This window comes from Triturus cristatus, chromosome 6 (genome assembly GCF_964204655.1).
Source record: "Triturus cristatus chromosome 6, aTriCri1.1, whole genome shotgun sequence".
In the NCBI taxonomy this organism is placed as follows: Eukaryota; Metazoa; Chordata; class Amphibia; order Caudata; family Salamandridae; genus Triturus; species Triturus cristatus.
This window is the reverse complement of record NC_140589.1, coordinates 321,222,869-321,247,234: the sequence shown is the minus strand read 5'-3', so window position 1 is coordinate 321,247,234 and position 24,366 is coordinate 321,222,869. Positions and strand designations below refer to the sequence as shown.

At 50.6% G+C, this 24,366-nt stretch overlaps 1 protein-coding gene across 3 annotated transcripts in view; it reads left to right on the top strand.

Annotated features, from left to right (window-relative positions):
• The window catches only part of GREB1 (growth regulating estrogen receptor binding 1), a 637,715-nt gene that overhangs the window by 227,027 nt on the left and 386,322 nt on the right, over positions 1-24,366 (top strand). For all 3 annotated transcript variants that reach the window (XM_085610685.1, XM_085610682.1, XM_085610683.1), the window contains exon 4: positions 22,987-23,163. In XM_085610685.1, the coding sequence (XP_085466811.1) occupies positions 22,987-23,163 (177 nt within the window). The remainder of the gene's footprint in view (positions 1-22,986; positions 23,164-24,366) is intronic.

Genomic DNA, 24,366 nt, shown 5'->3' with positions numbered 1-24,366 from the left:
ATTTACATCCGTCGCCAGGGTACCAAGGCGTTCTTCCATAGACAGACGGGATAGTTCAATGGCGGCGAGGACCTTATCCAGCTTGTCCGAGATCGATAAGTCTGTGGAGGCCACCGTGTTGGGGGACCACGTCGAGGTCCGAGGCATGTTCTCCGGGGCCGTCTCCGGGATCACTTGATGCTGCGCGGGTTTTGACTTCCCCATCGTGAGTCCACGTGGTCCGGACGAGTCGGCAGTGTCCGCCGGGTCGCAGGAGCCCCAGTGACGCAAGGAATCCACGGAAGGGTGGAAGGCGCAGCCGCGTTGTCTCACGGGTGAAGCCGCCCAGGGAAGCCGCCGTCCGAGCCGGCCCACCAAGGTCCCCCTCGTGGACCAAGCACAGGAATCGTCCACACCAGCCACCAGGCACCAGACTCAGGGCGCTCCCAGCACCAGTCCACCCCTCGCGGGGTCTCCGCCGACGGCTGGCGCCACGGGGTATCCTCCGCGGCCGCCTCAAGGTCAAGGGGGGGAGCGTAAGCACCGTCCTCGTGGCCCCTGTGCAAGCCCAAGTCCTTCTCAGGGTCTACTGTCGAGGCGAGGCCATCAAAGTCCCTCGGCGGGTAGGCGGTCAGCAGGTCTGGAAAGGGCACAGCAGCTCCCGCGGGTTGCGCCCAAAAGGCCGTTGCTTCGGTAGGCACAAGGACCAAGGCCTCACCGGCTGTATTGAGAGGGATGCGATGTCCCGTGGGCGGCCATGTTAGGGTCAGGCAATCGCTGGTCGGGTCGGTTGAATGCCTCCAGGTCCTGCCGTCCGCACGAAAGCCCAGCTCCCCCTTAGCCCCCTCCAGCGCCAGTCACATGGAGTACCTTGGGTACACGGGGGCCGCCCACGGGTCCGACTCCGGGTCTCAGCGGGCTCAGTGGATTCAAAATGGGGGGTGCACTTGGGCCAGCAAAGTCCCTCCGCTCTCCGATGCCCCACGTCTCTCTCCGGGGGTCCGCTCCCCGCTCACACTCTCCGAGTGCCAGCGCGATCAGGGCGAGACGCGTTGTCAGCTTCCCCGTCTCCCCTCACGGCATCTCTCGTATCGTACAGAAGCGCTCCGCCGCCATCTTACGGCTCTAGATGCGGCGCTGGCGGCAGTAGTCAGACCAAGTCTCGTCCTGAGGGCTAGGGATGCGCCCAGGCATCCACCGTCCCCCCGCTGTGATGCAGCCACCTTCCGATGCCCTCTGCATCGATCAGCACCCGGTGAGACACGCCATATAGCTGCCGAGAGGCGCCCAGACGCGGAGCCTCAGCAAAGCCGAACCACCATCGTGGGTCGCTTAGCCACGCCCCCCGCAAGGTAAGTTTATATATATATATATTTTATATTGTAACTATAACTTGTGCCCCAGGGAAACTATAATTCGTTTGTTCACCATACACAGTTTTCTCATCAATAATGTTACTGCAAATATTGTAGTGATATTATCAATAATGTCATAGAAGTTGTTATGGGTGATGTAATATGTGGGGTAATTGGCAGTGCACGGCGAGGGCGCAATTTATTGTTACCTTTTCGCACCTAACTATAATGTTACTTTAACCTGTGTTTATTCGGGAAATCTTTAGGGTTTTTGTGACGTAAAGTAATATTTAGTTAACATACGTAAATCCAACCCCCTGCCGCACACGGATTTTGGCCTTCCGCCATGCGGGGCAGCCAACCACCATAAAGGCATCCAATCCCACACTCTGCAGGGCCTTCGGTCATGCACAGCAGTGGGTTGGCAACAAGGCCTGCCCTCTGGTCAGGCCTTCTGGTCAACCCCTCCAAAGGCAGCCAACACCACACTACATACCACCTTCCGCCGTGCGCGGCAGGATTGGCCACAGGACCTGGCCCTGGGGACCCCATCCCTCAGGGCATTTTGTTTTTTTACGGGGAGGGGGGGCCACGTGAGCCCCCTCTGCGAACCTATTATGGCCCTACGGACCCCATTCCCCAGGGCCATATATATTTTAAATGGAAGCCTCATTAGGGCATGATGTTTTTATTAAGGGAGAGGGGGTCACGTGGCCTCCCTCCCCGAGCCATTTAAGGCCATGGAGACTCCATCCCCCAGGGCTGTTTTTTTCATTAAAGGGGAGGGGGCATGTGCCACCCCCTCCTGAGCCTTGTTAGACCCTGGGGACCCCATCCCCCAGGGCCGTTTATTTTCATTAAAGGGAGGGGGGCCGCGTGACCTACCTCCCCAAGCTGTCTTAGGTTCTGGGGTCAACATCCCCCAGGGCCATATATTTTTATTAAGGGAGAGGGGCCGCGTGACCCCCTCCCTGATTCTTGTTAGGTCCCAGGGACCCCACGGCAGTTTGTATAAATTAAGGGGAGTGGGGTGGCGTGGCCCCCGTCCCTGAGGTGTAATGGGCCCCAGTAACCCCATTCACCGGGGCCAATTTTCATAAAGGTGGGTGTCCTGGTGCCCACCCAGGGCATAAACCATTTACTTGGGGTTGCTTAGGGAGCCATAAGGCCGCCGTGGACCCCAGTCATCTTCTCGCATGCAGCGGGAGCCGGCATTGCTCCCACCCGAAGGGAGCAGCTACTAATGCTGCTCCCTCTGGCTGGGAACAATATTTTGATGTGTTTCTCTGCCCGTATCAGTGCAGAATTTCGAAGTTTAAAAAAATTATATTTCCTAACTTTAAAGTCCCTGTAACCTTTGTGTTTTTTCAGGGAATTTCCAAGGCTTTTATCTGAAAGAAACATGTTAGTTATAGACTCCTTACCTTAGAATAACCCCCAGGCGTCAGACTGGATCCGGAAAGTTTCTCGTCAGCAGTACTTCTGCGCGTCATAAGGTGGCGTCGGTCGCCTTCGCCATTGGCGTCGTGGTTGCCGGGATGACATCACAGTAGCTACTTAGAGGCCACCCTCACGCGCTGACGTCAGTTCTTCCTTTTTCAGCACCAGCCAGCGCAGATCTGGAGAGAGCGGTACTTCCAGTCATTTTTTGACTGAACTTTTTGAGCGACTTTTGTTGATGTCTGTTTTGAGTCTAAGACTCCTGGTGCACATAAGGATGCCCGGCTTCAAGGCCTGCAGTTCCTGTACCTGACTGATGTTGGTTACGGATCCGCATCATGTGTGCCTCTTTTGCCTGGAGCGCAACCAGAACTCCAAGTCGTGCTCCGACTTCCGGTCCATGGCTCCAAAGGCTTTGGGAAAGCGGTCCAGAAAGCTTCTTGAGCGTCAGCAGTCGGCTCCGCGCCGTTCAAGGTCGCGAGGGAGGTCGAGGGACCGGTCGCGGAGCCATCACCATTCATTCAAGTCTTCAAAGTCTTCGCACTCGGGGTCGGGTATGTCAAAGCACAAGAAGAAGTCGAAGAACAATCGTCGCTCTTCGACTTCTCTCTGTCGGTCGGCTGACACAACAAGGGATGCGGGCAGTGCCCCTCCTGCGGCTCCGCGCACGGACCCTGAAGAGTTGACTCTGCGGTTTCCTCCCTTCCCGGGACCTAGCGTGACTCCTGCCCAGCTTCGTACATTTTGCGAGGCGATGCATGCCATCTTTGGGCAGCCTGACTCCACTGGCGTGCCTTCGGGACCCGTGGACTTGGTTGAGGGGGCCTAGACCTTCTCCGCCGACGGCTCCGTCGCCGCAGGCCCTCCTTGGATCCTGGCCTGGATCAGGATCGGCGCCAGTTGACCTTATTACGCCTCCGCCACTTCCTCCGACACCGATTCCGCTACCTACGCCGGTCGTGCCCCGGCCGGCGCCGACCCCAGCCTCCATCCTGATGTGGACCCGGAACCAGACCGGCGTCGCCCGACGGTGGATCCGACGCGGAGAGGGGGTTTTGTGCCCCTGTTCACTCCTGGGGTCCCTTTTCGGCTAGATTGGCACCCAGAGGAGGAGGAGGAGGAGGAGTAGAACTGGGAGGGGTCAGGTTACCCTTTGACAGATCTGCTCGCTTCTGAGCAGGACTGAAGAGAGGAACTGGGGGATGCCAGTGGTCTAGACACCTCCCCTGACCACGGCATGTTGTCTCCTCCTACCGTGGCTACAGAGGAGGGAGTGTCATATGCAGTGGTGTTGCGTAGGGCGGCCGAGGCCCTCAACCTCGAGCTCCCTACAGTGGTGGTCAGGACTAACCTCCTGACAGAGGTGCTTCAGCCGGCAGCGATCTCTTCAGTGCCCCTGCTGCAGTTTAATGAGGCCCTTAGTGACGTCCTTTTAGGCACCTGGTCCAAACCGAACATGGGGCTCCCATGGATAGGATGATTGTCCGACGCCACCGCCCGGCTCCGGGCGACCCCATTTTCCTTTTCCAACACCCCACCCCTGAGAGCTTGGTGGTCCAAGCCTCCGCTTCCAAGAGCGCATTCCCTAACGCCCCACCGGAAAGGGAATCCTAAGAAGCTGGACCATCTTGAGAAGAAGATTTTTTCTTCCGCCAGCTTGGGACTGCGGTCCGTAAACTCCGCATTGTTTTGGGCCGTTGGGACACAGTTGCGCAGGTGCTGCCTCAGTGTCTGGAGGGGGCCCAGAAAGTGCTCTCCCAGGCTGTTGCTGCCGGGAGGCATGCGGCAAAGTTTACCATCTGTTGTGGGCTGGATACCGACGACTCTCTAGGCAGGACGATTTCCACGTCGGTAGCCCTTCGACGCTACACCTTGATGATGTCCAGAACACACTCATGGACATGCCCGTTCATGGCCGTCGCCTTTTTAACGACAAAGCGGACAACGCTCTAGAGCATTTCAAGGCCTCAAGGGCTATGGCCAAGGCCGTGGGCCTCTCCACTCGCCTAGCAAAGTCTGCTTTTCACCCCTTTTGTGGCTACGGGAGGGGTGCGCCACTACGTCCCGCCTTGGGCCACAGGCCGCGGCAAGCTTCCCAATCTTCACGCAGCCGGGGACCTGGGAACCACCGCCGTGGTTCAGGGGGCCAGCGGGGGGGGCCAATCCACCAACCCCCCCCCTCTTCAGCAGCCTCCAAACCTTCCTAGTCCGATATTTCAGGCCCATCAAACGCCAGTGGGCAGCAGGATCCGCCATCACCTCCCCCACTGTTGCACCATCACATCGGACAGGTGGGTTTTGCAGATAGTCCGAAGGGGCTACTCCCTCCCCTTCGAGGCTACCCCTCCAGCCATGCCACCTCAGTACCACCGCATGTCGGGGGATCATCTGGGCCTTCTCCATCAAGAAGTCACGGCTCTCATGTCCAAAGAAGCCATCGAGCGCATTCCTGCCCCAGAAGTAGGCTGTAGTTTTTAGTCCCACTACTTTCTGGTACCCAAGAAGGACCAGGGCCTGCGTCCTATATTGGATCTCAGGAATGTCAACCGCTTCCTCCAGAAGGAGAAGTTCAAAATGTTGATGCTCGCTTAGGTCTTGTCTTCCCTCGACCCTGGAGACTGAATGGTAGCGTTGGACTTGCAGGACGCTTATTTTCACATCCCTGTCCTGCCGGCCCCCCGACATTACCTGGTAGGCCTTACCAGTGCCCCTCGGGTGTTCACGAAAGTGATGGCGGTGGTCGCAGCTCATCTGCGCAGATCAGGGGTTCCAGTCTTCCCCTATCTCGATGACTGGTTGTTGAAGACGGGCTCGTCCCAGGCAGTCATCTCCCACCTCCAGACTACGGCCGACCTCCTGCATTTGCTGGGGTTCTCCATCAACGTGCCGAAGTCGCACCTGATTCCCTCTCAGAAGCTCCTTTTCATCGGAGCGGTTCTGGACACGACGCAGTTTCGGGTTTATCCTCCTGAACAGCAAGTATGGGATATTTGGGCTATGATTCTGATCTTTCAGCCTTTATCCCGGGTTTCGGTTAGGATGACCCTGAGGCTGCTGGGCCTCATGGCCTCCTGCATCCTGCTGGTCGATCATACCAGGTGGCATATGCGGGATCTGCAGTGGGACCTGAAGTTCCAGTGGGCACAGCATCAGCATCAGAGGAATCTGTTTGATTGCATCCAGATCATGGAGGGCACTGCACGACAATTGTAGTGGTGGCTCACGAACGAGGATTGGGTTAATGGCAGGTCCCTCTCCCTTCCCCAACCAGAACACACAGTGGTGACAGATGCATCCCTTCTGGGAGGGTGGCCACATGGGAGAGGTGGAGATCAGAGGTCTCTGGTCTGTGGCGGAGTCCGAGCTCCACATCAACCTTCTGGAGCTTTGGGCGTTCCATCTTGCGCTGAAGGCATTCCTTCCCTCTGTCCGGCGAAGAGTAGTGCAGGTGTTCACGGACAACACCAGCCGCAGGTGCATGATGGATCACAAATGGTGTCTCCACTCGGAGGTGGTGCAAAGTCTCTTTCAGCAGTGGGGAGAGCCTTGGTTAGATCTATTCGCCACCGAAGAGAACGCGCAATGTCAGCAATTCTGCACTTTGCAATTTCCAAGGCGGTACTCGCTCTGTGATGCTTTTCGTCGCGAGTGGAGTTGCGGTCTGTTGTATGCCTTTCCGCCTATACCACTTCTGCCCAGAGTGCTGAAGAAGATCAGGCGCGACCGGGCCCAAGTCATTCTGGTGGCTCCGGATTTGGCGCGCAGAGTCTGGTATCCAGAGCTGCTCAACATGGCCATTGCTCCTCCAATCCGACTGCCTCTTCGGGAGGATCTTCTGTCGCAGCAGCAGGGGACAGTCCTCCACCCGAACCTGTACAGCCTCCACCTCCTTGCATGGAGATTGAGCTGCGGCAGTTGACGTCATTTGACTTACCTCCTGAAGTTTGCGATGTTATCTTGGCAGCCAGGCATCCCTCCACTCAAACGGTATACGCCTGCCGGAGGAACAAATTTGTGGCATGGTGCACAGCAAAGGCTGTGGATCCCCTTTCTACTCCTCTTTCTGAGGTTCTCTTGTTCCTCCTCTCTTTGGCCCAGCAGGGCTGTGCTCTGGGCACTATCAAGGGCTATCTTTTGGCCATCTCTGCTTTCCTTCGGCTCCCTGATCAGCCTTCTCTCTTCAAGTCCCCGGTTGTAAATCGATTCTTAAAAGGCATAACTCATCTTTTTTCTCCTATTCCTTTTGTTATGCCTCAGTGGGACTTGAATCTAGTTTTAACCTATTTAATGTGCGCTCCCTTTGAGCCGCTTCACAAATGTCCTTTGAGGCTTTTAACTCTTAAGATTGCTTTCCTGGTGGCCATCACATCTGCCAGACGAGTGAGTGAGCTCCAGGCTCTGTCATCCAAGCCTCCTTTTCTGTCTGTACATCCGGACAAGGTGGTTCTCAGGACTCGTCCATCCTTTCTTCCCAAAGTTGTCACGGCCTTTCACATTGGGCAGACCATCACTTTGCCCACCTTCTTTCTGCCTCCGCATCCTTCGAAAGAGGAAGAGAGGTTCCACCGTCTGTACCCAAAACGTGCGCTTTCCTTTTACCTGGACCGCACAAGACAGTTCTGCGTGGATGACCAGCTCTTTGTTGGCTACGTAGGCGTCAAAAAAGGTCGGGCCGTATACAAGTGGACTATCTCCAGATGGGTCGTCTTGTGTATCAAAGCCTGTTATTCTCTGGCGAAGAAGGAGCTTCCAATGGGGCTGCTCGCCCACTCCACCAGGGCGACGGCAGCCACTGCTCCCTTGGGATGTGGGGTCCCTCTGAATGACATCTGTCAGGCAGCCACGTGGGCACCGTTGCACACATTTACGAAACACTGCTGCCTCTACAGCCAAGTCCGGAAAGATGGCTTCTTTGGCCTTTCTGTTCTCCAGGACCGTCTGTTGTGATCTTGGTTCGCAGATCCACCTCCGGGGTTAGTATTGCTGAGGTATCTATTCTAAGGTAAGGAATCTATAACTAACATGTTTCTTTCAGATGAATAAGTTACTTACCTTTGGTAACGATATATCTGTAAGAAACATAGGTTAGTTATAGATTCCTTACTGCCCCACCCATCCTCCCCATTCTGCAAACTGATTTCTAGGGTTAAGGACATCCTTTCAGGGCCCTAGTTTTGTGCACCAGTGGTCAGTGTCTTGCATGGCTCTGCATTTCTGGCACGGAAAGTTGTGTACAGAACTGACGTCAGCGTGCAAGGGCGGCTTCTAAGTAGCTACCGCGATGTCATCCCGGCGACCACGACGGCAACGACGGAAGCGCAGCCGACCGACGCCACATTCTGACGCACAGAGGTACCGCTGACGAAAAACTTTTCGGATCCAGTCTGACGCCTGGGGGTAATTCTAAGGTAAGGAATCTATAACTAACCTATGTTTCTTACAGATGTATTGTAAACGAAGGTAAGCAACGCGTTCTTTAGTGTTTTATTCCGACTATAACGTGCCTGTAACCTTTGTTTTTTTAAGTATCTATCTATCTATCTATCTATCTATCTATCTATCTATCTATCTATCTATCTATCTATCTATCTATCTATCTATCTATCTATCTATCTATCTATAAATATATATATCTATATTTATACTAAAAAAATAAAGGTCACTGGGGCGTTCTATGAAAATTTGATTTAGTCCACAAGGGACCCCTTCCCCTTTGAGAATGTCAATAATACACATTTTTAAGAGCAGGCAGCGGTCCCATTCTTTAAAAATGAAACTTCAGTGTTTAATTTTTATCTTTTAAAACACATACTGTTTTCCGTTAAGGAAACCGGACTGCATTAAAAAAAGATATTGCTTTATTAAAAAGCAATCACAGACATGGTGGTCTGCTGACTTCCACACACCACCATCCATGTGATGCCTGTGATTCCTAATGGGTCGCAAACTGCGACCTACCTAATTCATATTCATGAGGTAGGTCGATTTGCAACCCACAAGGAATCCCTAAATGAAACCCAATTAGTTTCATACATTAGGAACACTGATTCCTAATTGTGATCCAGAAAGAATCGCAAAAAAGAAATTGGTAGTCCTTGTAGGAAGGTGGATATCTGGCTATGGTTACCCCCAACTTTTTGCCTAGTGTCTAGCTGGTTTTTCGACTTAGTTGGCCTGAGATCCTGCCATTCAGGGTCTCAGGCTGTCTGCTCTCTCTTTAAAATGGACTCCATGTACCCTAGGTACATAACCAATTGGTAAGGATCACCTTATTGGACCCTGTACAGTGTACCCTAGGTACCCAGGGCATAGGTGTACCCTAGGCCTCCCAGGGGCTGCAGCATGTATTATGCCACCCCTGGTCTGGCCTTCCAATCAGACACAACTGGCTGATCACTCAGCTGGGGCAAGGTCGTGTAATCACCCCTTGCTTAGATATAGTATGCCTATATCTACCCTTATATATAGACACATGTGTACTTATCAGTCACTCCTATGGCAGGCCTTAACAATCCTGGAGGCAGAGTGCTTGGTAACATGTGAAATGGTGCTCTAGCATGAGCTGAGCCTGTCTGCAGCTTTCGGAACCATGTCCTTATAGCTGTTCTATGATATAGCCTACCATATACTCTTAAAGTGCCTTATCATCTTAAACGGTTATGGTAACTATGGTTTGGCTTTATCAAAACATGTCGTGTAAGGTGTCTAACACTTTGGAATAATACCCCCATACCATTTCTGGTGATGAGGATATTATTCCTCCCTTCTAGAGGGAGAGACATGTTAAAATCCTACTTTGCTGTTTAACTCTAACCAAAGCCTCAGCATCACAAAATGGATGCTGCTGCCACAGACACAAGTCTGACCTCCTGCTGCTGGGAGTGATCCCAGCCAGGGAGGCCTGGACAATAGGTTTCCTGCTTGGGGAGGTGCTAGCACCTCCCCAGACAGCCTTTAGTGTATTGGGGCAGGGTGGGCTGAAAGGAATGAGACATGCCTGGGGCACACAAGGTGTTCCTTGCATAGTCCAGTTCAAACCGGCGCTGGGGCACTCCAGCCCCAGCTCTGGCGCGAAACTGGACAAAGGGAAGTGGGTGTAACCACCCCCTCCCAGGTCCCACCCATAAGGCGTGACCTAGCAGGTATCCCAGCCCCCCAGATTAGTATAAGAGTGGGAGTTGGGCCTCAAGAGATTAGATTATCCTGAAGCTGCAACTTGAACAGAAACTCTGGACCTTCGACATTCGACGAAAGAAGAAGACTGAAGAATCTCCCTTGTAGCCAAGGAGTGGCTACCCTGTGCAAACAGGCACCATCAAGAGACTACCCTTTGCTTTGCCCACGTTCTACGAGGAACCGACTGCAGAGCCCGACCAGAGCCTTGACTTCCAGACTTCTCCGACCCTGATCCACATCCACAGCAAAGCTGAGATCCGTGGAGGCGACGAGCGACGTGGGACCGGCTACCTGGGAAAAGTGGCTAGTAACTTAAAGCGCAGCTTCTGAGGCACCCTCGAAGTTGTGCACCGGGGATTGAGAAGCCCCAACCCCAAGCACCATCTGCACCGAAGATCAGCCCCCGACACTCCACGAGTCCTGCGTGGGGCCCTTCTGCATTTTCCTGCTTGCCGCGTCTGTCCGGTTGCTTGCCTGCTGGCTAGTGGCCTTTGTGACGACGCACCCTGAAATCTTCTGCGCTGGTTTGGCTCCTCCAGAATAGCTCCCGCTTCTCTGCAAAGAAGAAGCACCCCAGACCTTCCTGGTCTGCACCAGAAGCAAGTCCTCCGTTCTTCGTGGGTTCCGCTTGCCAAGGCTTGGTGAGTCCTAGTCCAACTTCGACGCCGCCGACAGCAAGAGCCTTCGTGGGACAGCTCGCCTCCTGGTCCTGGTCCTGGTCATCCTCGACGCTTCCTGGTCCTCCTGGCTGCAGCGACAAGCTTCACCTTCACCTGCAATCTTCACGACATCGCCTGGTTCCTTCCTGGTTCCACGTGGTCACTGGCTAGTGACCTTGACTCTGTCCCTTCTGCTTGCAGGTCTCCTCTCTTCTTGATCCCAGCCTTGGGATCCACCGGACACTCTTCACTGACTGCCTGTCAGCATCTTTCTTCAGGCATCCATAGGAGTCGACGACGAAAACCGACGCATCTTCACCCCTATGCACCCGCAGCCTGTGGGCTAGGTAACTTGGGTACTCCGGTGCTCATCAGGATAGTGACTATCCTAGTGTCTAGTTTTCCAGTCTCAACTTCCTAGCTACTCCGGAAGTGTCCTAAATCTACCGTTTTCTAAACTGTACTATTGCTAGTGACTTTTACACATTACGCGTGAGTGTTTCCACTCTGCACACGAATCCCGTGGGCTTCCCACTTCCTAACTAACGCTAGTGTAGTGTAGCCCCAGCGATTCCCTAGGCCTAGGCCTATTCTATTTCCGTGACAGTGGTCCTTATACCACTTACTTAGTATATGGTTTGCGTGGCCCCTAGGGCCTAACTGTATTACTTACCTGTGTGACTTAATGTATGCTTAAATAAGACTGTGTTGTACTTACCTCTAATCTCATAAAGAGTGCTGAGGGTTTGACTAGAATAAATACACTTTATTTTATATATATATCTGTTGTGGTGTCCTTTCATTTGGTATTCAAGGGATTATATATGGTATCACAGCTGGCTTCACATGCCATTCAGAGTTTAGCCTAAGACTGCTCTTGTCCATGCTACCACTAGGATAGCTGGTCTATAAGGTTGACTTTACAACCAATCACCATAAGGGTATTTGGACTGATATAAGGTGTACACTAGAACTAGTGACATCATACATCAGGCCAACTTCTCACATTGGTGAGCAGCGGTTGGGATCTGAGCTTGCTGTTGTAATACCCTTGTAATCTTGAGATACTAAATTGAAAGATCACACAGATATTGTCTAGGTACATATAACATAGATTATAATACTTAAGTCCTACTGGACTTAGTAGTTGTAGGTTGAAGGGAGTAACACACCCTGACTACAACTACTAGAGAGGTTTAGTAGAAACAACTAGTGTAGGTAGGTGCACACACCACACCCTCACTAGATCATGTCTCTGAGAGGAGATCAAGTAGATGCTCTCTCAGGAGGATCAGGTCTGCAAAAGACCCCCTCTAGATATGATACCTTAACATTCCAGGAGATGAGACACTTGTGTACCTCCAGAGGAATAAAACAGGGTGCAAACCCTACCCTCCTTCAGTTAAGACAACTCCTAGAGGAGTATGATACTCTTAGGGCATCTCAGGCAGGTACCCTAGGTACAGAGGAGGGTCTACCCACCACAGAGGAGTCAGATGGGACTTCAGATGAAGAGGTAGACAGCCAGGGCCAAGTAGGAAGACTTAGCCAGGCTAACCTAAGCTTACATGGGAGTTTGCATGGGGTCCCCCCATACAGACCCCCAAGTAGGCTTACACAGAGAAGCAGGAGGGACAGATCCCCTTCAAGGGAATCCATCCACTCCCATGTCTCTAGCATCTCTAATGCTTCCTCTCACTGGGGAATGACTTCCCCTGAGAGAAAGGAGCATGAAGCCAGAATGAGGGAAGCTAATCTGAGGATTCAGAGGGAAGAACTTGCCCTTGCCAAGGAGAAGCTTGCTCTGGCTAGAGAGCAAAAATTGTGTGGGTCAGAACCCACTGGTGGCAGCAACATTCCTAGAGATAGGGATAGGTCTTATGACCATAGAAACCTAAGCAAGATAGTCCCCCCATATCAGAATGGGGATGACATCCACAAGTGGATGACTGCTTTGGAGAGGGCCTGCAAAGTACAGCAGGTACCCCAGAGTCAGTGGGCAGCTATCTTGTGGCTCTCCTTTTCTGACAAAGGTAGAGACAAGCTCCTCACAGTCAGTGATGAGGATGCTAACAATTACAAAGTCCTGAAGAGTGCTCTGATAGATGGGTTTGGCTTAACCACTGAGCAATATAGGTTGTTGTTCAGAGACACCCAGAAGACACAGACACAGGACTGGTCTGATTTTGTGGATTGTGCCACTAAGGCTTTGGAAGGTTGGTTAACTGGCAGCAAGGTGCAGGACTATACAGGATTGTACAACTTGATTATGAGGGAGCAGATCCTTAGTAATTGTCAGAACCAGCTTCTCCATCAACACCTGGTAGACTCAGATTTGACCTCTCCCCAAGAATTGGGAAAGAGGGCAGATAAATGGGTCAGGACCAGGATTAGGCCTAAAAATCAGGGTGGTGACCAAAAGAAAGATACCACCAAGCCTCAAGAGAAGGGTGGGGATAAAGCAAAAGAGAAATCTTCCCCAGGGCCCCAAAACTCCACACAGGGTGGTGGGTCCCAAGCTCCCTCCTCTACCACAGTTAAAAAGCCTTACTGCCATGAGTGTAAAACTCCTGGGCATTGGAAAACTGACAGCAGTTGCCCAAGGGCTAAAAACAAAACTGTTCCTCCAACTACTCCTGTCACACCACCTATTACTGTCAGCAGTAATCCCCCAGGTGGTGGGAGTGCCCCCAAAAAATTGGTTGGGTTGTCTTGGGGAACACAGGGGGATCCTGGCTTAGCCAATTCCCCTACAGCAGCTACTCTTGTCTGTGATGGTGGCATGGGGTTTGCCAACTTCACTGCCTGTCCCAACACTTTGGGTAGGTACAGACAGGAACCCTACATCAATGGTAGAAAAGCTGAGGCCTACAGAGACACTGGAGCTAGCATCACTATGGTGGCCCATAGGCTAGTTCCCTCTGAGCAGCTTTTGCCTGGTTTCTCATACCAGGTAACTAACATTGATGGCAAACAGAACAGTCATCCCATGGCAGAGGTATGTCTCAGCTGGGGAGGGGTCACTGGCCCTAAAAGGGTGGCAGTGTCTCCAACCTTGCCTGTGGACTGCTTACTGGGGAATGACTTAGAACTCTCAGCTTGGGCTGAAGTTGAACAAGACACCCATTCTAAAATGGTAGGCCTTTCCCAAAAGGGTAGTGGGGTTGTGCCAGCCACAACCCCTGTCCAAGTAGATTTCCTCCCTGAAAAGGTTGGAAGGGCAGTGGTAGCCACAGCCCAGGCAAAGACAGACTTCCCTGTAGAGACTGGCAGAGCTGTGACAGTCACAGCTCAAACCCAAACTGAGTGCCTCCCTGAAAAGGTTGGCAAGGCTGTAATGGTCTCAGCCCATACTCAGACTGACATAGGTGTAGTGAAGCCTGAAACTATGGATCACTCCACACAAACAGAGAGTAGTGGGGAGGAAGAAAAGTCTCCCTCTCCCCAGACATTAGGAAAAGGTCAGCCTCCTCAGGGATCTGACCTCACCCCTTGTGAAGGAACTGCCCCAGAGGTAGCCAGGCCTGGCCTGGCAGAGCCTCTGATGTCAGTGGCCCCTTCCAAGGTGGGACCCAGTCTGGTGCAGGTAGCCTGCCTCTCTCTACCCTGCCTCAGTCAGCCCAGGGCTGCAGAGGTCAGGGAGGCCAGTGGACCCCAAGAGGGCCCCTGTCCACAAGAACCCCCCAATCAAAAGAATGAGGATTGCCTGGCTAGTAGCCCTAGCCAGGTGATGGGTAAAAACATTCCTGAGGGATCCCCTTTACAGGTAGTTAGGGACCTCCCCCAGAGGGATTCTGTTGGGCACAGGCAAACCTGGGACCTTAGGGCCCCAAACCTGACCTGTCCCTCCAGTAAGCCCACAAAAGGGACCCAGCCTCCAGCTTTAGGTAGCCAGAGGCTGACCCTGAGAGCACAGTGCAACTCAGTGAAAGAAAGAAAGGCATCCATGGTGGAGGATGATTGGAGGAAGCTGAGGCCTCACTTTGAGGACACTCACTTCAGTACTCCATCTCAACACCAGCCTTTTACTTTGCAAAGACACACCCAAGGTAGAGATTCCCTATGGTGGAGACCCTATGATACCTTTAGGATGAGGGATTGCTTAGTGGACCATGAGACAGGGGGTAACCATGCCAGTGCTGGTTCTTCCTTATATGGCCACTTAGGCAATAGAGGCTTACCTTGTCAAGGCCAGCCTTATCTCCTTTCGTTTGGGGGGGGGGGTTGTGTAGGAAGGTGGATATCTGCCTATGGTTACCCCCAACTTTTTGCCTAGTGTCTAGCTGGTTTTTCGACTTAGTTGGCCTGAGATCCTGCCATTCAGGGTCTCAGGCTGTCTGCTCTCTCTTTAAAATGGACTCCATGTACCCTAGGTGCATAACCAATTGGTAAGGATCACCTTATTGGACCCTGTACAGTGTACCCTAGGTACCCAGGGCATAGGTGTACCCTAGGTCTCCCAGGGGCTGCAGCATGTATTATGCCACCCCTGGTCTGGCCTTCCAATCAGACACAACTGACTGATCACTCAGCTGGGGCAAGGTTGTGTAATCACCCCTTGCTTAGATATAGTATGCCTATATCTACCCTTATATATAGACACATGTGTACCTATCAGTCACTCCTATGGCAGGCCTTAACAATCCTGGAGGCAGAGTGCTTGGTAACATGTGAGATGGTGCTCTAGCATGAGCTGAGCCTGTCTGCAGCTTTCGGAACCATGTCCTTATAGCTGTTCTATGATATAGCCTACCATATACTCTTAAAGTGCCTTATAATCTTAAACGGTTATGGTAACTATGGTTTGGCTTTATCAAAACATGTCGTGTAAGGTGTCTAACACTTTGGAATAATACCCCCATACCATTTCTGGTGATGAGGATATTATTCCTCCCTTCTAGAGGGAGAGACATGTTAAAATCCTACTTTGCTGTTTAACTCTAACCAAAGCCTCAGCATCACAAAATGGATGCTGCTGCCACAGACACAAGTCTGACCTCCTGCTGCTGGGAGTGATCCCAGCCAGGGAGGCCTGGACAATAGGTTTCCTGCTTGGGGAGGTGCTAGCACCTCCCCAGACAGCCTTTAGTGTATTGGGGCAGTGTGGGCTGAAAGGAATGAGACATGCCTGGGGCACACAAGGTGTTCCTTGCATAGTCCAGTTCAAACCGGCGCTGGGGCACTCCAGCCCCAGCTCTGGCGCGAAACTGGACAAAGGGAAGTGGGTGTAACCACCCCCTCCCAGGTCCCACCCATAAGGCGTGACCTAGCAGGTATCCCAGCCCCCCAGATTAGTATAAGAGTGGGAGTTGGGCCTCAAGAGATTAGATTATCCTGAAGCTGCAACTTGAACAGAAACTCTGGACCTTCGACATTCGACGAAAGAAGAAGACTGAAGAATCTCCCTTGTAGCCAAGGAGTGGCAACCCTGTGCAAACAGGCACCATCAAGAGACTACCCTTTGCTTTGCCCACGTTCTACGAGGAACCAACTGCAGAGCCCGACCAGAGCCTTGACTTCCAGACTTCTCCGACCCTGATCCACATCCACAGCAAAGCTGAGATCCGTGGAGGCGACGAGCGACGTGGGACCGGCTACCTGGGAAAAGTGGCTAGTAACTTAAAGCGCAGCTTCTGAGGCACCCTCGAAGTTGTGCACCGGGGATTGAGAAGCCCCAACCCCAAGCACCATCTGCACCGAAGATCAGCCCCCCACACTCCACGAGTCCTGCGTGGGGCCCTTCTGCATTTTCCTGCTTGCCGCGTCTGTCCGGTTGCTTGCCCGCTGGCTAGTGGCCTTTGTGACGACGCACCCTGAAATCTTCTGCGCTGGTTTGGCTCCTCCAGACTGGCTCCCGCTTCTCTGCAAAGAAGAAGCACCCCAGACCTTCCTGGTCTGCACCAGAAGCAAGTCCTCCGTTCTTCGTGGGTTCCGCTTGCCAAGGCTTGGTGAGTCCTAGTCCAACTTCGACGCCGCCGACAGCAAGAGCCTTCGAGGGACAGCTCGCCTCCTGGTCCTGGTCGTCCTCGACGCTTCCTGGTCCTCCTGGCTGCAGCGACAAGCTTCAACTTCACCTGCAATCTTCACGACATCGCCTGGTTCCTTCCTGGTTCCACGTGGTCACTGGCTAGTGACCTTGACTCTGTCCCTTCTGCTTGCAGGTCTCCTCTCTTCTTGATCCCAGCCTTGGGATCCACCGGACACTCTTCACTGACTGCCTGTCAGCATCTTTCTTCAGGCATCCATAGGAGTCGACGACGAAAACCGACGCATCTTCACCCCTATGCACCCGCAGCCTGTGGGCTAGGTAACTTGGGTACTCCGGTGCTCATCAGGATAGTGACTATCCTTGTGTCTAGTTTTCCAGTCTCAACTTCCTAGCTACTCCGGAAGTGTCCTAAATCTACCGTTTTCTAAACTGTACTATTGCTAGTGACTTTTACGCATTACGCGTGAGTGTTTCCACTCTGCACACGAATCCCGTGGGCCTCCCACTTCCTAACTAACGCTAGTGTAGTGTAGCCCCAGCGATTCCCTAGGCCTAGGCCTATTCTATTTCCGTGACAGTGGTCCTTATACCACTTACTTAGTATATGGTTTGCGTGGCCCCTAGGGCCTAACTGTATTACTTACCTGTGTGACTTAATGTATGCTTAAATAAGACTGTGTTGTACTTACCTCTAATCTCATAAAGAGTGCTGAGGGTTTGACTAGAATAAATACACTTTATTTTATATATATATCTGTTGTGGTGTCCTTTCATTTGGTATTCAAGGGATTATATATGGTATCACAGCTGGCTTCACATGCCATTCAGAGTTTAGCCTAAGACTGCTCTTGTCCATGCTACCACTAGGATAGCTGGTCTATAAGGTTGACTTTACAACCAATCACCATAAGGGTATTTGGACTGATATAAGGTGTACACTAGAACTAGTGACATCATACATCAGGCCAACTTCTCACAGTCCTAATGTTTGTACATCTGGCCCCTGGTGTCCTATTTGGACTTGCTTTTGTGGAGGGTGTGTATAGTCTTTGAATACTTGTCTACAGGGCAAAGTTTGTATGTAGTAGGAGCTTTGTCATCTAATTGGGATTGGCAGTATGTAGGTAATGGTGTCTGCTTCATAAGTTGTGCAATGGAGGCTCTTCTCAATGTAATGGGGATTGCATGGGGGGAGGGAATAAGCTGAACACAGTGCAAAGGCTGTGCGTAATAGTGGCCTGTCCACCTCATGGGGCATAGGTGTAAACATGCAGTGAGCTTTGCATGAAGAGATGGTATAAGTTTGAAGTCTGTAGAACACAGGGGTGTCATCACATAATGTGGATTGGGTGTCTCTAAAGAGTAGACTCCAGAAAAACACTTTTACTCAGTTAAGGCTGTGTGGAATAGGAGTTTTGGCATGTATTGGCTTGGGTGTCTGGAGATGGTGGAGTTTGCATGGTAAATTATGCACATGGTGAAGAATGACAATTCTAGGAGTTGGCCACATAGTGAAACCACTGTATCTAAACAGTTGTGATATGGTTAACTTCCTAATGGGACCTGTGTGTGTGGAAGGTATGTACTCTATTTGAAGACCTGTCCACATAACAAATCCTGTGTGGAGTAGGAACTTCGCCATTTAGCTAGATTTGAAAGTATTGTACTTGTGGGATGTTACTCATATGTTGACCTGAGGGTGTCAGGTGTTCCTTATAGGGTCCCTGCTACATAATGGTGGTTTCATTTCTGAAGGAAATAAGGTCTGCATGAAGACGTGCACATTTCAAAGGGTGGCCATAATAGGGCTTACATTTTCTTGGGCGTATGGATGTAGTGGGGTGTTTGGGAAGAGATTTGTGTAGGTTTTTATATACATATTAGGAGGTTAACCTCTTAATTGAGCTTAAGTGTCTTAAATGAGCGAATCTTCCTACAGAGTCCCACACAGAGGTGCCGATTACGATCCTGGAAAATATATCCCCGTACGACTTGTATCTGGTCTTTTTACCGTACGAATCGTCCAAGTGCCGTACAAACTGCCAAGTACGAATCGTATGGGAAAAAGTCCATACGAATCGCATTGGGAATAATTCCCCACACGTCCTCGGGTCGGAAAATGTGTCCGACACGTCCCCGGACGATTTACCATACAAATGTGAAAAGTGAAGTCCGACCGCGTAAGTACGATCCATCCCGTGCGTCCGATGTTACAACCGTATGGAAAAAACACCGTCCGCACCGAACTCCCATAGCAACCATGGAGACATGTGCCCGCATACGCGCCGAACACCCCCCCAGCCCCCGTGAGTACGCGCCGTACCCTCCCCAGCCCCCGTGTACGTACGCGCCGTACCCCCGTGGATGTACACCCGTGTACGTACGGACCGTACCCCCCGTGTATGTACACCTGTGTACGTACGCGCCGTACCCCCCCCCCGTGGATGTACACCCGTGTACGTACGGACCGTACCCCCCGTGTATGTACACCCGTGTACGTACAGACCGTACCCCCCCCGTGGATGTACACCCGTGTACGTACGGACCGTACCCCCTGTGTATGTATGCACCGTACATACACGGGGGGGTACGGCGCGTACGTACACGGGTGTACATCCACGGGGGGGTACGGCGCGTACGTACACAGGTGTACATACACGGGGGGGTATGGTCCGTACGTGCGGGGGTGTACATGCACGGGGGGGTTCGCGCGTACTCACGGGGGCTGGGGGGGGAACGGCGCGGCGCGTACTCACGGGGACTGGGGGGGGTACGGCGCGTACTCACCGGGGCTGGGGGGGGTACGGCGCGTACTCACGGGGGCTGGGGGGGGTACGGCGCGTACCGGGCCCCCTAATCTGGTCGTTTCGCGGCGTACTTCGCTTTTCCGGCACGTTTTGGGTGCCGTAAAAATATTGCCGTCCGGACTGCTGTCGGTTCGAATCGTACTTCCTGGTTCGTGAAACGCTGCCTGACTGCGTCCCGACATCACGTCGGCACTTTCCCCGGATCACATTTGTATGTATATTTTCATCGGTCGGTGTTTTGTACGACTCGTACGGAAATGGTGTTTCCGTGCGAATCGTACTTCCATGTTTGTATCTTGTTCCGACCGGGTACGCGTCGGACGGAGAATATGCTCCGTCCGACGGTTCGTACCCGGTTTTTACAGGATCGTAATCGGCACCAGAGTGAGTGCTGTGTATAGTTGAAGTTTTCTCACCTAATGAGATTAGGTATTCTAGAGGTAGAGGACTGTGGGCGAAAATTGCTGGCCATTTTAAAGTATAAGAAAGGAGAGGTTGTGAAGCCTACTGGGATTACTGTGCTTTGAGGGAGTGGGATAAGGAATAATAATTGTATATATGCACCTTTGGTGGTAAAATGATTGTCAGTCATTTTACAATTATTTACTTTAGTTTTTTTCTGTGAATTGTTAAGATTTTCTAATTTAAAGTAAGATACTTCAACAATTCCTAACTATAGTGTCACTTTAACCATTATTTTTTTCAGTTAATTTATAAGAGTTTTTTAATGAATATATTCCTCACATACTTAACTGTAAAATAACTTTAACATTGTTTTTTTTGTGATGCTGAAATGTTTTTTAATGTAGAGTAATGAATAATTCAACAATCTGTAAATAATAATCTATTAGCTGAATTAAAATATTTAAATGTAATGCTTCTTGCCCACGTAATGTAGTTTTAGTAACTTAAAAGTACAGCTGTATGTGATAGTTAAATAATGAGCTTAAACAAAGTACTTTAAAAAATGATTATGAAATGATGTTGGTTGTCAAGAACGAAAATATTATGTTTTCATTTTAAAAAAACATTGCAGTAAATAAAACAAAAGTAAGATATGGTATTGGAAATAAAGAATAGTTCAATGCAGTATCCTAAAGGTTTTATTAAACCTTTCTCTATAACAAACATTTTAAATTTACAAGGAATATTTGTAAATATGATTTGCTGTGTACTGAGTACTTTATTTTGCACTGTGTATGCTCCCATGGACATCTCGTGGAAGTGTGTGTATTACTTGGTGCATGTCGCGCAAGAAGTCAGCAGGATCGATTTATTGATATTGTGGGTTACCACTTTCCAGCTGTAATCAATATTCTTTCTTAAAAATTTAATTCAATATGCCAAATTTACAGTTTTTTTGGTCCAGCAGGACTCCCGCGAGAGTGGGACCAACCAAACAATACTCTCTCCCATTTGTATGTATCCAACTCCTGCAAGAATCTCGCAAGCTTATATACCTAATATACAGTAACTGGGTGAGGAGGTAGTGCTGGGAGGAACTGACCTCTCTGCAGAGACCTTTCCACAGGGCGACAGCCCTGCGTAGTGGGGTGTTGGACGGAACTGTCCTCCTTGCTGAGACCACTCCCCACGGTGACCAGTGTGCATACCATGGTCTGTGGAGAGACTAACCTCTCCATTGAGATCTCTCTCCAGCGTGACAGGCTGTGTAGTAGGGTGTGGGGAAGGACTGTCCTCCTCATTGAGAACTCTCCTCAGGGGGACTGGTGTGCATAGTAGGGTGTAAAAAGAGACTGGCCTCCCCACTAGCACCTCACCCTAGAGTAACAGGTGTGTGTAGTAGAGAGTGGGAAGGGACTGGCCTCTCCACTAAGATTTCTAGCCAGGGCGATGGGTGTGCATAGTAGGGTGTAGGGAGGTACTGGCCTCTCCATTGACACCTCTGCCTAGGGTGACAGGTGTACGTAGTAGGGTGTGGGGATGGACTGACCTCTTCTCTAGATGACGAGTGTGCCTATTAGAGTATGAGGAGGGGCTGGCCTCTCCACTGAGACCTCTCCCCAGACGACAAGTGGTGTGGTAGGGAGGAGGGAGAAACTGGACTCTCTGCTGAGAGCTCTTCCCAGAATGACTGGCATGGGTAGTAGTGTGTGGGGATGGACTAGCCTTTTCACTGAAACTTCTCCCTTAGGCGACAGGTGTTCATAATAGGTGTGGGGAGGGACTGATCTCTCCACTGAGTCCTCTCCCTAGGGCCACAGGTGTGTGTAATAGGGTGTGGGGAGGGACTACCCTCCTCCCAGAACTCTCCCTAGGGTGTCCAGTGTGCATAGTAGGATGGTGGGGGGGGAACTGGACTCTCTGCTGAGAGCTCTTCACAGAATGACTGGCATGGGTAGTAGGGTGTGGGGATGGACTAGACTTTTCACTGAAACTTCTCCCTTAGGCGACAGGTGTTCATAGTAGGTGTGGGGAGGGACTGACCTTTCCATTTATTTTTCACGTTCCCACAAGAGTCTCACGAGTTTACAGTTTGCTTCATCACACTACTAATGCCTCACAGACCTCCTCTCAGTTACTAGGATCCAGGATCCGTTTACCCTGCCCTCTTATATAGAGCTAAAAAAATCCCTATGGAAATTGCATGGAGAAACCTTCCAGGAAGGAGCTGAGGTGTATGAACTTTTTATACTTACATGCAATCTGTGAGGAAGTAAACGTTGTTTTTCTCGTGTCAATTTTGCAGTATTGTGGTAATAAACAGAAATTTGACCTTTGCACTGCAGTAATATATATTTTTTTTAATTCTGTTTATTAACAATGCTCTTGAGACCATTCAGTACCAAACAATATACGTGCAGCACTTTGGGAAAAACACAAAAGTAAGCATTGGGAAGCAGCGAGGACAATCGACAAATATCATCTCCCTCTCCCCTCCGAGTCTACCCCAGATTCTCTGTACTTCTGCCAGGGCCCCCATACTTTCTTCCATTTCTTAGTACACCCCCTGCTTTTGTATACAGTTTCTTCGGCCCTTTGGCCCCAGTCAAGGTCTCGCTCCCATTCCTCCCACCGTGGGGGTGTCTGTGCCCCCCATCCCCGGGCAATGTTCCGTTTCGCCACTCCCGCTGCCAGGGCTAGCCATATTTCCACATACCTAGACCAGTCAGTGTCCCCTTTAATAATCAATAAAAGCCACTTCGGCTCCATCGGAACCTTCCCCCCCCACTACCCTAGACATGATGTCTGTGACCCTCATCCAGAAGGGGATGATCTCCGGACACTCCCATAATATATGAAAGAAAGTGCCCTCCCGTTGGCAGCCCCTTAGTCATAATGCTGAGTGACTCTTGCCCCATGCATAGAGGTGCGTGCGGGGGTAATAGGTTTGGTGAAAAAGGTGAAGGGGCGAGCAGGGGGTCGAGTATGTTGTGCAGTAATAATGTTGAGAGTATATTAGAACACTTGGTCAAAAATATATTTTGTTTGGCCAAATACTGTCGCATCATACACTAAGAATGAGCACTTAATGATGGTGTACCAATTGTCAGACCATTCTTCAACGCCAGTGACTAGTTGATGTGCATTATAAATGATGTGTTGTGTTCTTTTTCTAGGCTTTTGTCAGGCTGGCAAGGATTTGCGCCTTGTGTCAATTTGCAGTGAACCTATTGATGTGCCACCAGGATTTTTACTTGTTGGTGCAAAGTCACCAAACCTCACCGATCATCTTTTAGTGTGCGCAGTGGACAAACGATTTTTACCCGATGATAATGGGTATAATGCTCTGTTGGGTAAGCTTGTTCTAACAAGTCAATCTGGCTTACATGTATGTAAAAATGTTTGTTATTGTGCTTTGTTATGCTTTTTTTATAGTTAATTCAGCTTTAAGGTCTTCTAAATGTTAAAAGACTAAGAAATGTACGTTCAAGAGGCGTAGTGTAGGATTTTCTCCTTTTGGGGTGTATGGGACCCCTTCTACACAGTGCCACCTCTCAGCTCTTCGTAAAATTTTCCTGGGTGCCCACTCATTTTACATTACATTGTTGTGAACTGCATTACAGGCGGTGTAGAAATGTACATGGTGGCAGATCTTCCACCCAGTGAAGCAGATTTGTGATGTTCCGCTGATCATCTTGAATTAATGATGTCCTGGTGATGTTCATTTGAGCATTGACTATGCCGAATCTGGACCATTGTGGATGTAGCAAATATAAAAGTGCCATGCTTTGTTGGGTGAGTGGATGTTGAGTTTGTAAGGCCTGGCTTTTTGGAAACCACCACTCAAATTTCAGGGGCATCAGTTACAATGTCAGTAAAGTTCTGTGGATGGGGAATAGTGAACTATGTAGGTGCAGTTTTTCATTTAAAATTCTCTGAAGATCAGTTTTTCCCAAAGTTATAAGTATCCGAAAAATGAATTTGACATGGCTCTAGTAGTAGTCTAGTCTTTAACTTTATGCCCACTAACAAGCAACTGTGTGCTGCTGAAAAGGAACCTATCAACCCTTAGCTCCAAATCAGAGGAAGGAAGCTGTGCTCCTCCACTCTCTTTGGATGCTGTCATCAATTGGTAGATTCTCTCCTCTGCTTGCCCACCTTGCTAGGCTTCTGTCTTCTGGGTAACAGTACCAAACCAGAATGCAGGCCTCCACCAGAAAAACTGCAAAATAGAGATAACTAAAAGAGAAGCCTTCTCCTTTTATGTTCCGAGGATCTGGGACAACATGCCCAGCAACATCCCAACTCTTTTGCAATGCAGAAAGGAGCTGAAGACACACATAGTCAGGAAACATTACATCCCACAGTATAGGATTCACCACCCACAAGCATCCTGCATCATTGCAAACAATTCTGAATTTAGGCTCCCTTCCTTCTTTAATACTCCTTTGCTCTCTACCTAGGTTTGCCCTACACAAATACCTATGCCTACAAAATATAACAGCGGCTGCCTCCCCCAGTCTAAACTCTTGCTCCCTTGCATTGCTTCCAGTCCT